This window comes from Haemaphysalis longicornis, unplaced genomic scaffold (genome assembly GCF_048455015.1).
Source record: "Haemaphysalis longicornis isolate Haplotype H1 unplaced genomic scaffold, Haemaphysalis longicornis Haplotype H1 scaffold_18, whole genome shotgun sequence".
Lineage (NCBI taxonomy): Eukaryota > Metazoa > Arthropoda > Arachnida > Ixodida > Ixodidae > Haemaphysalis > Haemaphysalis longicornis.
Genome location: NW_027526282.1, coordinates 5,833,509 through 5,847,585, shown reverse-complemented (window position 1 = coordinate 5,847,585; position 14,077 = coordinate 5,833,509). Strand labels below are relative to the sequence as shown.

Below are 14,077 nucleotides of genomic sequence, written 5' to 3'. Positions count from 1 at the left end.
TCTAAAACTCGATTCGCTTTCCATCCGGGTTCGCAGAAACGGCCTTCTCGATTAGGCATCGCTGTGGCAACAAATATGGCCGCCACCTGATCTGGCTGCTACCAACACGCTCAGTGCGTATCGTCGATATTTTCCCTGGTTTATTTTACGCTATCAGCTGAGTTCCAGTCCATTCATTCTATCTGTTGTGGCTCTGAACAGTGGCGTTAACGCGAGGATACGGTTTGAGATTGGTGCCAGATTACGGGAGGTTGGGCGGCTCGAAAAAAAGTTCATTGAAATGTGGGGCCTATGACTTCGGCGTCGTTTGTTCTTGAGTGCGAAACGCGGTGCGCGCGTCTATAATCGGGTTCGTGAAGTGAATTTTTTGGCTTGTTGTGCTGTTGTAAAATGTTGAGGTGTTGCTGTGCTTCGAAGCGCGATCGCGGGCCTCGGGGATGGAACGATCGACACGAAAGTTGCGGGCTGTGCTGCGGCGCCGCGACCTGTTCAGGCAGCGCCCAATAGCTGCAGGACTACACGGTTGCCATAGAACGCGACTTTAACACTTGATGTATGCAAAGTGAAATGTAATGCCAAAATCTAGGTGGCTAAACATTAACGCTACTCAAATGACCATAGGGTGAACCTGCACCCCGGGGACTAAAACGGGTAGGCTGGTTGGGCTATGCGACCGTTAGCTCGAAGCTGCTCAACTGTTGCCGGGACTACAGTCGTTCGTACAACACAGCCTGGGATTACAAAAATAATAATTTTAGCATTAAAACAGCAAAAAAAAAACGCCACAATTGCGGAGCCCTTAAATTTGATAAGAGTTTTAGCAGTTCGTCTGTTCCGTCGTGTACGTAGTTACCGTGCTCACCGGGACTTGTCTGGGCACTTGGGCATTCGTAGGCGTAGGGGGATTAGTTTCCCGCGCCTCCTCGCCCTTCCGCGCGCGCAGGCGCAGACCGGTCCGGTAAACCCGGTAACAAAGCAACCAACAGAACAGACGGACTGCTAAAACTCTCAAATGTTAACTGCAGTTTTGTTGTCAGTGTTGCGTGCAGGCGCAACACAATATCACCAGTTAAGAAAAAGGTAGTGCAGTTAGTACTTTGTGATACTCTTAAAAAGTCTTTCAGGTAAGGCTTTTTGAGTGTTCTGTGTATTCAAAACTGATTGAAATGTGCACTTGACCCTGCAAATTGCTGAAATAATGATTTTTTAAGCTCACGAGACGATGTATTAAATGTCCCTAACTGCTCCAAATCAAGATTCTTCTGCTCCAAAATCGAAATTTTGCTGCTCCGAAAACTGCTCCCAAATCTGTTTGGTCTGTCTCACCCCTGCAATTACAACATTGATTATTATTAGCATACCATGCTCTTCACCTTCAAACAATTCAATCATTGCAAAATAGACAACAGAATTGCAAACATTGCAAAAATAGAAAACCCATTTAAAATATCGAAGTGTAAAAAAACGCTGCAGCCTTACAGCGTCTTTTCTAATTTATTTAACACTGAAAATATAATTTTGTAATCCCAAACTTCGTTGTACGAACTAGTTTAGAGCCACGGCAAAAGTTTCTCAAGTAAGCTGGGTGACGGTTCATTGCACCCCCCACCCCCCCTTTTACAATCAATCCCTTACGCGCACGTTCCCCACAATCGTAATTTAGGTAACCTTGCTATGGTTGGCCACTTCGCTTTTCCCATTAAATTTTACTTCGCGTACATCAATTATTATTACTCGCGTGCAATAGCAACCGATCCCGCTAGCAGCCGCTGCCCGAACACGTCGTGCCAATGCAGCGCGCGCCGCAACTTCTGGCGAGTCGGTCATTCCATTCTCGAAGCTCGCGAGCTCGTTGTGAAGCACAGCAATAACTCGGTGTTTTATAACATCGCAATGCTCGCAATGCGTCCAAAAGTTCGCTTCACAAACCGCAATTGTAGGCGCACGGACCGCGCCTCCCACTCAAGGACAGACCACGGCGACGTCGCGGGCACGTTTTCGATGCATCTTTCGAGCCGCGCACTTCCCTATCTGGCGCACGATCTCAAGCATTATTGCCGCAATAACAGTAGTGTCACTGTTCAGTACCGCAACAGATAAAACGAGTAAACTGCAACCGAATCGACCGGGAAACTTTGAAAACATCGGCGGAGCGCAGTCAGCGTAAAATGCGCATCAGCGTGGCGGCCATGTTTTTGCTATCATGGCGACGCCCAATCAGGAGAGCCATATCAAAAAAGGCGGCCGGACAGCCAATCGCGTGTTACAATCTATCGGTTTCTTCGTTTCACTACCTTTCTGTTTTTGCCGTTTGTGCGTTTATGAGCCAGCGATGACAGACGGAGCGACCGTAAAATGAAAGTTAGAGTCGGCCGATCTAACGCGACCAAGATGGCGGCGCCTGGTGGCGTCGTTCCGGAGATACAGCGCTGCGAAAATTGCCATGTTTTCCTCATTTTGAGGAAATATTTTGCCACCTCAGCCGATATAAATATTTTTCTTTGGCACTTTGCGATCGTTTGGGGCGGGGAAACTTCGTAAATGCATAGCATATAAAACGTGCAATCCGAAAATGTGACTTCCGAAAAAATGATTTTTTTGCCACTTTTCACAATCTGATCCCCGCGTCCCCCCTTAAGGCGGCTGCAAGCGGCCGCCGGTATTGGTGTGCTTGCTTCCGTTCCATCACCTATGTCACGTCTGGCCGTCAGTAATGACCTCATTTTTTTCAGTTTCGGTTCCAAAAACGCCAATCTTCACAAGCATTTTGCATCACGCTCATCCATGTTTGAAGTGCAGCATTTTTAATTTCGCACTATTTTTATGTGCGCCATTTTTATGTTGAAAATTTGAGTGCAGTTGGGCTTTAAGGTAGTAATGAAGCGATTAGAATGTGTCTTTATGGGGTATTGAAAATGTTAGAAAGTGTTTTGGAATAGCTGCCTTGGTGAATGTTCATGCAGATGTTTTCCTAAAAAAAAAGAAAGAAAGAAAACTTTATTTCACTTTTTTATTTTTCTGGCATGTTTTTGTTTAGCCTTTGTGTGAATAGACCCTGTTATTGTTCATCAAGCTGCACTCCCATCAGCTTGCTTGTGAGTAAAGTTTGAACTAACTGTGGCCCTATACACCATTAGTTCATTGTACACCTCATAACCCTTCTCATTCATGACCATCTTTTGAAATTGGCCCATTGCACCAGTGTAATTTTTGGCACTTTCAGAACTCTTTTCATTTAGTACAGTTTTTATCACGTTTTTCTTATCCCGTCCCGTCATAGCAACGACACTCGTGGCATTAGATGCCCTTGCACCAAAAAACTCCACTCAAGAAGAAGTACCAAGCCGTGATTTTGAAGAAGCATCAAGCTGCGATTTTGAGAAACCTTGCAGTTGCAGCTGATCTAAACAAAAAAGAGTAAATGCCATGCCCGAGTTCTTTAAGTGGAGTTTGTTTGAGCGATGGTAAGAAATGCCTGAGAGGGAGGGGTTGCACACACGTAGCTTGGTTTGGGCATGTTCTAGCTATTTAGTGCGGATTTTCATCGCCCCCGCGTCATACGCTTGAAGTGGTTGTCACTGTAGCGGTGTGCTGCTATGCTGAAGCACCCCACAAACCCCGATACATGCTCATTTCTTTGCTTCATAGGTACATGATGCTGATAGACGGGAAGGACGAGCACTTCTTCATTGACCGGGACAACTGCGTCTTCCGAGTCTCCGGCCTGACCTTCCCCAAGCGCAAGGCCCCCTCCGAGCACCTCGACCTCACCCTGGTGGATGGGGTGAGTGGTCTGCATTGACACCAGAGGGCCACGCATGGAGGAGGAAGAAATCACAATCGATTTTGGGAAGAGGCTCTGTTCGGCCTCGGCAACGTTTATTTTCTGTTTACCTTGAAACGTGTTTGAAACCAGGTGTTTACCTGCAAGATATACTTGTGGGGTTCAGTTTCAGGAGGCTTTGTTTCACTCCAGTTTAAGTTTCTGGTCGTATAAACCAAGTGGCAGCGTAACCGTGCAAGAAGGAAGTCATGTGGTGCTGAAGCGCTTCATTCAGTGTGATTTTTGATTTGGTAACCAGGTGCAAAGAAAAATTAAATCACAAGGTTTGGTATTTTAATGTCCCACGCAGAATTTGTTAGGAGACTCCACTGTGGAATTTCACTGATTTCACTGAGTTTGGTGCCTTTATCATTGAGCCGGCATTCATGCTCGCCACAAGTGAAGGCTGCGTGCAGTCTCTTTTACTATCAGCAGCTCGTATTGCGTTTTTGTGGTGGGGACGCGGACCTGGTAGGCTGCTTTCCCTTGTACCGTGTTTTCATGGCGGTCTGAATATGTACCGTATTTTCCGGTCTATAAGTCGCACCTTTGTATAAGTCGCACCCCCCTCAAAATGACAGTTTTTCCGAAAAAAAACGTGTATAAGTCGCACCGGTGTATAAGACGCACCGGTGTACAAGACGCACTTGTTAATTAGGTAAACGCACAGTGAATCAGATCGTTAGACAGAGCGGCGAAAGTACATGGTTGCGGCCGCCGCCGCCTATCAACGCATCGCCCGGTGAGGAGGGCTAGACACGTGCATCTCCCGCCCAAAGTCTTGACAGAACAAAGTTCTCAAAAATGGTTTATTGATACACACAGATGGCATGTACTTACAAACGGCGTTAGGCAAAACCATTGAAGTCTTCTTCCTCCGACTCGCTAACAAACAATTCAGCAACTTCAAGTGGGAGTTCCGCCAGCACATCGCCCTCCGACTCTGATATCTTCTTCGCCAACATCGTCACCACTCGCGGAACGGATCATTCCGGCCTTTATGAACCCGGCTACAACTGCTTTTGTAGAAATGGAGTCCCAAGAGTCGGAGACCCATTTGGCCACCTCTCCAAACGTCGCGCGTCTCTTGCGTGCTGTCGTAAATCAGCGCAATAAAGGTGTCATGGCGGACGGAAATGACGCGACTGGAAGCGGCCCGAAAATCGAAACTTATCAGCAAGCTGTCATTTTAAAAATTGGCAGCACCTTTACCTCCTTCAGAGTAACTGTATGTGATAATCATTTTATTTTTGCTACCCAGTTTGATATTACTTTGAATTTATTCTGAACTGTAGTTACTGCGCATGGCAGAAAGTGGCGCGCGGTTGTCGCAGGCCTCCATGTCGCAGGCCATTATCATTGTTTTCGACTGGAATAAACTGCTAATTCTTTGATTTAATGTCCTGAAGCGACATATGGGCTATGAGAAACACAGTAGCGGTGGGCTTCGGGTTCATTTTGACCATAAAGCTGTGTCTCCTAACGTGCGCTGCCCACGCGCGGCCGCCATGAACCGGAATTCTTCCATACATAAGTCGCACCGGTGGATAAGACGCACCAACGAAAATTTCAGAAAAAAACCGCGACCTATACACCGGAAAATACGGTATGCTTATTGGGTAGCAGGTTCTCGTTGGGGCACTGAAAAACGGATATTTGGTGTCGGTACCACTTTAAGCGTACTTTCTTACTCGGTAAAAAGGAACCCTTCGTTTAATAAGAGAATCCCTAATTTGTTTTGATTAGGTGCTGGTCCAGCTCCTACGTGGTGTCGCTTGTGTCCAGTCTAATTGGAATAAACAGCCATCAGTTTGGGAATTTCTTCTTTTCATTACAACAATACAGATCAACCCGAGAGTACCAGGAGCACTCGTAGGATGAACGGTAGTGCGGCATTGTGAGAGGACGATTCCATGAGGGGAAACCAGCGAATCGGGCCATGGAATGGCCACGTTTCTAGGGACCCCCCACCTGAAAGACCGCCTTTGTTGGGCACAACAACACTGACAGGCGCATTGTCGTGCGTGGCCCTAATCATTTGGTAGCATGACCTTGCATTGATGGCTGACCCACCAAGGCGGCTCAGTGGCTAAGGCATTGCAGTGCTGAGCCCAAGGTCGCGAGTTCGATCCTGATCGTGTTGGCTGCTTTGCTGATGGAGGCGAAACGCAAGAAAGCCTGGGTGTCGAGTTTTTGGCGCACATTAAATCCCCGAGGGGTTAGAGTTTATCCGGAGCCCTCCACTATGATGCGCCTCGTAGCCCAGGTTTGAAGCACACACCTTGGGCGTGTGCTTCACACTTGGACGCATTCAAATCTGTGATTCGAACTTTTGTGATTAGGCAAAACCAGCAAATTGGGTCATGGAACGCTTGTGTTTCTGGTACTGCGTTCCAAAGTTTGCCCCTGGTGGGCACAGTGCCAACGGGCACATTATTGTGTGTGGCCGCAATCTTCCGGTAGCGCGACTTTACATTGATGACCGTCTGGCCTGCCGCCTCTCCTACGCCGCAGGAGATGATCATCGACAACAACAACGGGCAGAACGTGCCGCGGTACTTGATCTACGACATCGTCAGGTTTCAGGTGAGTCTGCCGTAACGGATCCTTTGAATCCGTGCCTTCTGTTTTTGTTACTGGATCTTTGCTAACGTAGTCTTGTTAATCCCTCACAGCTAATGGAACATTGGACCGTTGTTATGGTCTCCTTGTTACTCGATTATTAGATCCTCCTCATTAGTAGGTTGCTGTTTTCAGGAACATGTAGCTCGTTCGAAAATGCGTTAAGGAACAACGTGGAGTGTCTGGTAAGAGAAGGTAAGGGGAGCAGCAGCAGGACATTGAGCAATGCAAGAGCTGTTTTAAAGGGACACCGAACGTAGAATACAAGTTGCTCTAGACCGATAGATTAGCTCGTCGAGAACACGAACGTGTCACTCATACCCCTAGCTTTTCTAAAATAAGGTAGAAAATAGCGAAAACGTGAAGACAGGTGGCGCCCCCACTGGCGCGTCTTACACCGGTAGGGTTTGAAATTGTGTTACAAATATGTCAGCAATACGCCTTCACAAGCTTATAAAATATTAACTGAAAGTTTTTGTAGTGCCATGTTTGAATGTCGAAGAACAAATGAGAAAACTAAAAACAATAGGACGGGAGCCCAGCCGATAGATCACGCAGCTACTATCCCGAATGCGAACAAGTTTATTTATTTATTTATTTATTTATTTTCAATACTGCCAGTATCATTCTGAGACCATAGCAGGTGGGCAAACAGATTGTACATGGAGGTGGTACATCAATAAATATCAGTGCAGACCCGCCGCGGTGGCTCAGTGGCTAAGGCGTTGCGCTGCTGAGCACAAGGTCGCGGGTTCGATTCCCGGCCGCGGCGGCCGCTTTTCTGATGGAGGCGAAAAGCAAAAACGCCCGTGTGTACGAGATTTCGGCGCACGAGAAAGATCCCCAGGTGGTCAAAATTAATCCGGAGCCCTCCACTACGGCGCGCCTCATCGCCTGCGTTGCGTCGGCGCGTTAAACCCCACAATCAATCAAATATCAGTGCAGAAAACAGAAACAGGAATGTATTGAAATGGCAGTCATCACAAAGTATAAGGACGAAAAATATACAAATTTGTTTACTTTTAATTATAGATAGTAAGAATACGGAGCTGAAATTCTTCAAGAACACATTTGAAAACTTACAACATGTACACACTTATAACAAACAAAAAGCATAATCAAGTCACGCTTTTTAACTTCTGACAAGACAAAGATACCAACAGCAAAAAGAAGAGAAATTGTGCATGAAATGCAGTGGTACACAGGCAAATAATAGCAAACTTGCAAACACTCCAGTTAACACTTATATACTCCCCTAATACTCTTTCACTGGTGGCGCAATGCCTCTGGGGATGCGAGTGTTACAGCTTAACAGAACATGTTTTCTAATTTTGGTGCAAAGTCAGATAACGATTTTGCATTAGTTAATGAGGAATCTAAACAGTTCCATTCCCTTATGGCAAGTGGAAAAAATGAGTGCTTGAACATGTTATTGCTTAGTTCGTTTAGGTTTCGTTTAGTTCGTTTAGGTTTCAGTGCAACTGCAATACCTGGTGCAATACTTGCCCGGGTGATTGTGTGACGCCTGTACAGTATTGTGTGCATAGCCACTTTTATTATAATGATCCTCTGCGTGCTCTCGCTGCATTAAAAAAATAAAAAAAAACCATGGGAACGCTTATTTTGGCCTAAGGGGGGGGGGGGGGGGGGGGGCATGGCTCTTAAAACAGCTTCTTTTAATGGTTAAGTAAACTTTGTGAAACTTGTCACTGTTGCTGGTTCTTTTTCGACTGATTTCAAATATGCCATTATATTTTGAGTCAATCAATTAGTTACCAAGATAATTAGAGGTAATTAGCCATCTTTGGAGGAACAATAGACAAAGAACTGTTCCCTATAAAACTGTAATCGTTATATTTTCCAATAATATCAACCCTGGTGAGTGCAATAAGGGAATCGTTTTTTTGATGCACCGTTTGGAACTAATTTTAAAGCTCATTAATCCTTGGTGACGCCAGTGGCAAGGAACCATTTCGAATGCCCATTTCAAACATGTTTTTTAATGACCTGTAAAATTGTTTCCAAGTAGTGCATCAAAGTACTGATTCTCGTAGTGCACTCACCAGGGTTCATATTATTTGAAAATATAAAGATTACAGTTTTACAGCTAACAGTTCTTTGTCTATTGTTCATCCAAAAATGACTAATTATCTCTAATTATCTTGGTATCTAATTGACCTACTAAAAAAATAATGGCATATTTGCCATTAGTGGGAAAAAAGCAGCAAGGCTGAGAAGTTTCACAAAGTTTACTTGAAAATTGAAGGAAGTTGTTTTAAGACCAGTGTCCCCCCCCCCTTAATTTCAAGTGTGCGCAAGGTCTAGTGCTTGCAACGTCTTTCTGGGCTGCCGCTGCTAGATGGTGTTACTTGTACATGCTCTCAGCGATGCTGCTAACGAGGCATCGTGCGGGGAATTTTGGCATCGGCAACGCCATTCACACGGTCTAGAAAGGACAATGTGCTTTTCTTCAACAAAGTGTCAATACTGGTCACATTTCCCATGAAGGAACATTTTGCTCAGTGGTCCGAAGCGACAAAGGACATGGGAATTCAGGAATGCATGACTGATTTGACCGAAAGTGATATAACCACTTGGTACGGAGTAGCATTGTATTCAGTTGCTTCTACGCCGCTTTACATCTCTGCTGCCTCGCTTGCTTTCGGTTTATCGCTATGAGGGCAATGAGGAAAGGAAATGCGTGGTTTGATTAGCGATTTCTGAGCAATTAAGGCGGCTTTCAGCACCAAATCAATGCTAAGATGGCTACGGGAAGGTCAGACTTTCGTTTGAAACCCAATTGCCGGTAGCCTTCAGGGTCCCTTTAACCACCAGGGTGATGTAAACTTCCATATGCAAATAATGCTCGGGTTTCATTAAGACGTGTACGAACAGAGTGTAGTTTGTGAGAGCAGTTTATTAACTTCATGCATCTGCGTTATCTAAATGATTGCCGTACGAGACCTCTGTGCATGTGGACCTGCAAAAACAGTTGCATAAATTTCGCATCATTTCATATACAAATTTTCTATTCACAATTCGTCTGATGAAAGCATCCGCCACGTTTGTGCATAACCTGCATTTGCAAAGGGAAACATTGCAATTTTTTTTTTGTTTTCATGCCTTCCGAAACTGTTTTGTTCAATTACCGTGCAGGCCAAGTTAGTTTTATTACCTCTGTGCTTTTGAACTAATTTTGGCATGCTGGTTACATGACGTAAACGCTGATAATCTAATTTGGGAACGTTTTATTTTTTTTTATGAAAAAGAAAACAAAAACTTTGCAATGAAACTGCGGTAATGAGATACGAGATAATGAAACTGCGTGTCAGTGGGACATTTCAACCGAGACGCCGGTGCACTCTCGAAAGAAGCAGTGCCATTGCTTTTCAGTGAGCGGAAATGGCCGGGGCGAATGACACTAATGGGCTGTCTTGGTTTTGCATGCCTACCTGCTGGCACGTTCGGGAAACGCTGAGTCGTGGCGGACTGCCACTCTTCTTTCTTCCAGGGCGAGGAGGTGGGCATGGCGGACTTCAACCTGCGGCTGCTCTGCATCCGGCACGAGCTCATTGAGCCCCGCAAGCAGGCCTTCATAGAGGGCCGCGTGCAGCGCAACAGCGAACCCTTCAGCGTACGGCCCAAGGACTTCTGGGACGCTCCCATTGCCTACAAGGTGAGCTACCCGCCGCGGTGGCGCACTGGCTAAGGCATTGTGCTGCTGAGCACGAGGATGCGGGTTCGATTCCCGGGTGCGGCGGCTCCTTTTCTGACGGAGGCAAAAAGCAAAAACGCCCGCATGTGCGAGATTTCGGTGCATGTTTGAAGATTCCCAGGTAATCAAAACTAATCCGGAGCCCTCCACTGTGGCACTAGCGTTGGCGTGTTAAACCCCCAATCAATGAAATCATTACAAGGTGAGTGGGTGCGGGTTTGCCAAGGGAGGGCTTGGCGAACCTGGCGTGCGCCTCGTGTAAAGACAGCCGAACACGCCACTTCGTCGTCACCATCAAAAAATAGCGTCCACCTATGAGTTTGTTTTTGTTTTGGGTGGCAGTGTGGGCGCACTACGCATGGTTCCGGTGAAACTACCGTATTTACGCGATTGTAGGTCGACCCTTTTTTTTTTTTTTCCAAATTTGACAATCTAATGTTGGGGGGTCGACTTAGAATCGAAATCGAACCGTCTACCACTAGCAACGGCATGAGAAACGAGAAATCGGGGGTGCTACGAGATGGGGACAGCTTTACACCCTCGTTCCCATGGTTATGGTATAAAGTGTGAACCGCATGGGGCGTTTTCTGCTCGCGAAAATGCGCCGCTCTGACGCTGCCGCACCGTGGTAAGTCTAAACATTTCCAGCGGCGCCAGCCGGCTGTTTCAAGCGCTTTCAAACTGCCGCCATGAAGAGCGCGCCTTCCCATTGGAGCAAGTCGTCAGGCTCCTCCTACTGCCGCGCTCATCATACGTCATACCGAGGGAGAACTTAATACGCTTAAAAGCAGTAGAAGCGAAAGTCGCCCGCGCAACGCCGACGCGCACGAATCACGTGCAAAAACGCTCAAGAAGCGTTTTATTCGGCTCTAATAAACAAAATGAGTATTAGCGAATCCCTTGACTCAATGCGCGGCGCTAACGTAGCCCAAATCATATCACATTGTTCAGTACACTTTTGAATGCGATGGTTGCTCAAAAGTAAATCGCGTGTGGCCGCTTCCGTCAGCCACCATGTTGTTTGTTTTGGTATCGCGCGGGAGTAGCCGCTGCCTGTTGCTTCGATGGTTGTCATCTCGCAGCGAATGTGTTCTTCCCGCTCAACCCATGGCGCATGGTTATTTCGGATGCTTATGGAAAAGCTTTTCTTTTTTATAATCAACCGTGCATACCACGAGCACACGGCTCTTGCGGGATCATTGATCATTGATGGTAGAGCCGCCGTGTGGGTTGACGGAAGCGCTTCTCTTTGTTATACAATTTTCTAGGCGGCGCTCGTATTTTTTTTTTTTTTTGAGAGATGCATTTTTTTGGGATCGACCTACATTCGAGTCGACTTACAATTGGGTAAATACGGTAAGCGTCCTGAATGTATAAAAAGTTACAGATAGCTGGCGCTATGCTTATTTTATTGTAAAATAATTGTTCAAACCCAGAGAAAATCATCGCAAATTTCCTTGAAGCGAAAGCAAGCCAGACAAATGGTTCATTGTGGCGAGGACTTTGTTGCATTGACTTCTATGGCTAGCTGACGGGGAATTGGAAATATTTCGTTGAAGTGGAAATTTCGTTGAAGCGGACTTCGTTGTAGCGGGATTAGACTGTATGCTCGTTTTGGCCAATCTTTGCCAATCTCTCTAAGGGGCTATGCTCGGCATTTTTTTTTTTGTATTTTCAAGTATGGAACGAAAAATTACAATTTTCTAAACGGCGAAAATGCACCTCGGAATTTATTCCTTAGGGAATAAAGGCCCTAAGGGGAGTAGAGCTGAATAGGAGGAGGAAAAGAAGGGTAACAAAAAGTTAACATGCAGCTTTAGTAGGCGACATAATAGTCCAGGTATTCTCAAAGGATGAGGATACCTAGTTCAAAATCGCCTCAGTGATGCCGATGTCGTGTAAATAATCAAATAGTGCGTCTTAACACTTTTTGCTGGTATGATGGAGACGGCCATGGTCCAAGAAGAGCTTTCAAAGGTGTAGATCTGTGGTTGAGGCACTTGATCTTTTGTGTGTGAGGTGGTTTTTTTCTTGGCTGCATGCCAGACACTCTAGCAAGACGTGCTCAGCTGTTTCTGATGAGCCTCAGTTGCCACAATAAAAATTTGTGCCTGGCTCATCGCTGTGCTGCTCTGCTTTTGAAAAATTAAAACCATTCTGCTCAACGTGAAAGCTGTTGGAAGTGCAGAGCAGTGATTCGCAATTATGGGCTGTAGCGCCGTTATCCGCTCACTGCTACCACCCAGTGCAATTCAAATTTCCCGCCTTCGCAGTGCTCGCACACCCCCTGCCTGAAACTGGGCCAGTGGGAGTTCTGTTCTTCTTGTGCTTGCTTTTCGTCCCGCTTGCGCCAGTGTTGCACTGCCACTTTATTTTCGCTTACTATCTTAAAAACCAACCCCAACGAGCGTTCCTAACTAAATGAACACGGGCGCTGCCGGTTAAGTACGTATATTTTGCCTCAAATGTGCCTGCAGTTTTTTGTGCGCAAAACAACAGGGAGATGTATGACAAGCGCCAGCGGTTCACAAGTTTTGAACGCTTATGACTATATAAACCGACAATGGTACGCGGGGCTCTATTGGGTGCATTATCTTGCTGCACCGCCTGATTCCGGCAGTCGCTTGACATTGAGCATTACAGCGGCGAGCTACGATGACAAGGTGAGCCCTTAAAGTGCTCTGCACTTAAAAGGTGTTGGCGCTTCTTCAACTTCGAGATGGGGGATGTGTTTGGCTAGAAGAGGAAATTAGCAACTCCCAATTTTAAGTGAATTTGTCGATGTATGTGCAGTTCAACCTTGTTAAAACGAGACAGCTACGATGAAATGACGGACGTTACAAGCAAATTGTACTGCCTAATTTAAAGTGGCCATGAAGAGACAAAATACGAGTTTGGTTCATTTAAAAGACGGCTTTTCGCAATGATGATAATACTAATTTTATCGCAAAGGAGTAGATATGAACCAGTGATGACTTCGTTGCCACTTTCCAGCAATTTCGCTACAGTGGCGCAGATTATTGTTTGTGGGATTGCCGCTGGCCTAAGTCATCTCCAAGGAGCATGAAAGGATGATTGTAGTGGCACCTCTGGTTCCATTCGGTGCTTTCACTTGAATGGTAACGCGCAGTTAACGTGCAGATATTTATGTTCTCAGGGCTGGCCTATATTACGTCAGTCTTGCCCTTAATACATCACTGTAGAGCGAAATTTGAAATTTTTTTCAATATTTGATTGTTTTTTGTGTGTGTGTGTGTTAATGTGTTACAAAATGTCTTTCGTGGCTGGTACGGGATTGATTGAACTACCAAAGGCTAGTACTTTCAAACTGAGTAAAGTTGTGTTTTGTCTGTATGACCCCTTCAAGTTCATCTATGAATTCATAAAGTCAAGACCTCACTTTCCAGAAGCAAAATTTCCCGATTCCCAGGCTTTGATGTACACTCTTTGTTTCGGAATTAAAGTGTACAAGCCAGTTTCATGACGGCGTGCATCGCCCAAGCTGTTTGTATGACTTCGAAATTCCCGCTACACGTCCACCGGCAACCAACGCTCATAGGACAGTGCACCATGCACCCGCGAAGCGGGCTGTGCGCTCCTGGTGTCTCGCCAACACAGCATGCACTGTCAGTGCAGGCGGCGCACGCGTACCCATCAGCCGAGTGCTGTCTGTCGTCCTTTCAATTTCAGTTGCGAGGACAGAAGGACTGTATTTTGTTTTGTATTTTCTGATTTTTGCGCCTCGGTTTTTGGAGTGCCCCAATTTTATTTGGTACTGTTTATGCAGGGGATATGCAGCGTTAGTGAGGTTTGGACAAAAGCTATTGCTTGCTTCATATTCGATTCGAATGTACTAGTAATTGCTTATTGCTCAGGTCCAACAAACAAACGAGCCAAAAACTTTCCGTGCCTTTAGG

The 14,077-nt window shown here is 45.9% G+C and overlaps 1 protein-coding gene across 1 annotated transcript in view; it reads left to right on the top strand.

Moving 5' to 3' along the window:
• Positions 1 to 14,077, top strand: part of Mrna-cap (RNA guanylyltransferase and 5'-phosphatase mRNA capping enzyme) — a 62,232-nt gene that overhangs the window by 35,372 nt on the left and 12,783 nt on the right. The window contains exons 12-14 of the mRNA XM_077696099.1: positions 3,649 to 3,784; positions 6,338 to 6,409; positions 9,957 to 10,121. Coding sequence (XP_077552225.1) covers positions 3,649 to 3,784; positions 6,338 to 6,409; positions 9,957 to 10,121 — 373 coding nt within the window. The remainder of the gene's footprint in view (positions 1 to 3,648; positions 3,785 to 6,337; positions 6,410 to 9,956; positions 10,122 to 14,077) is intronic.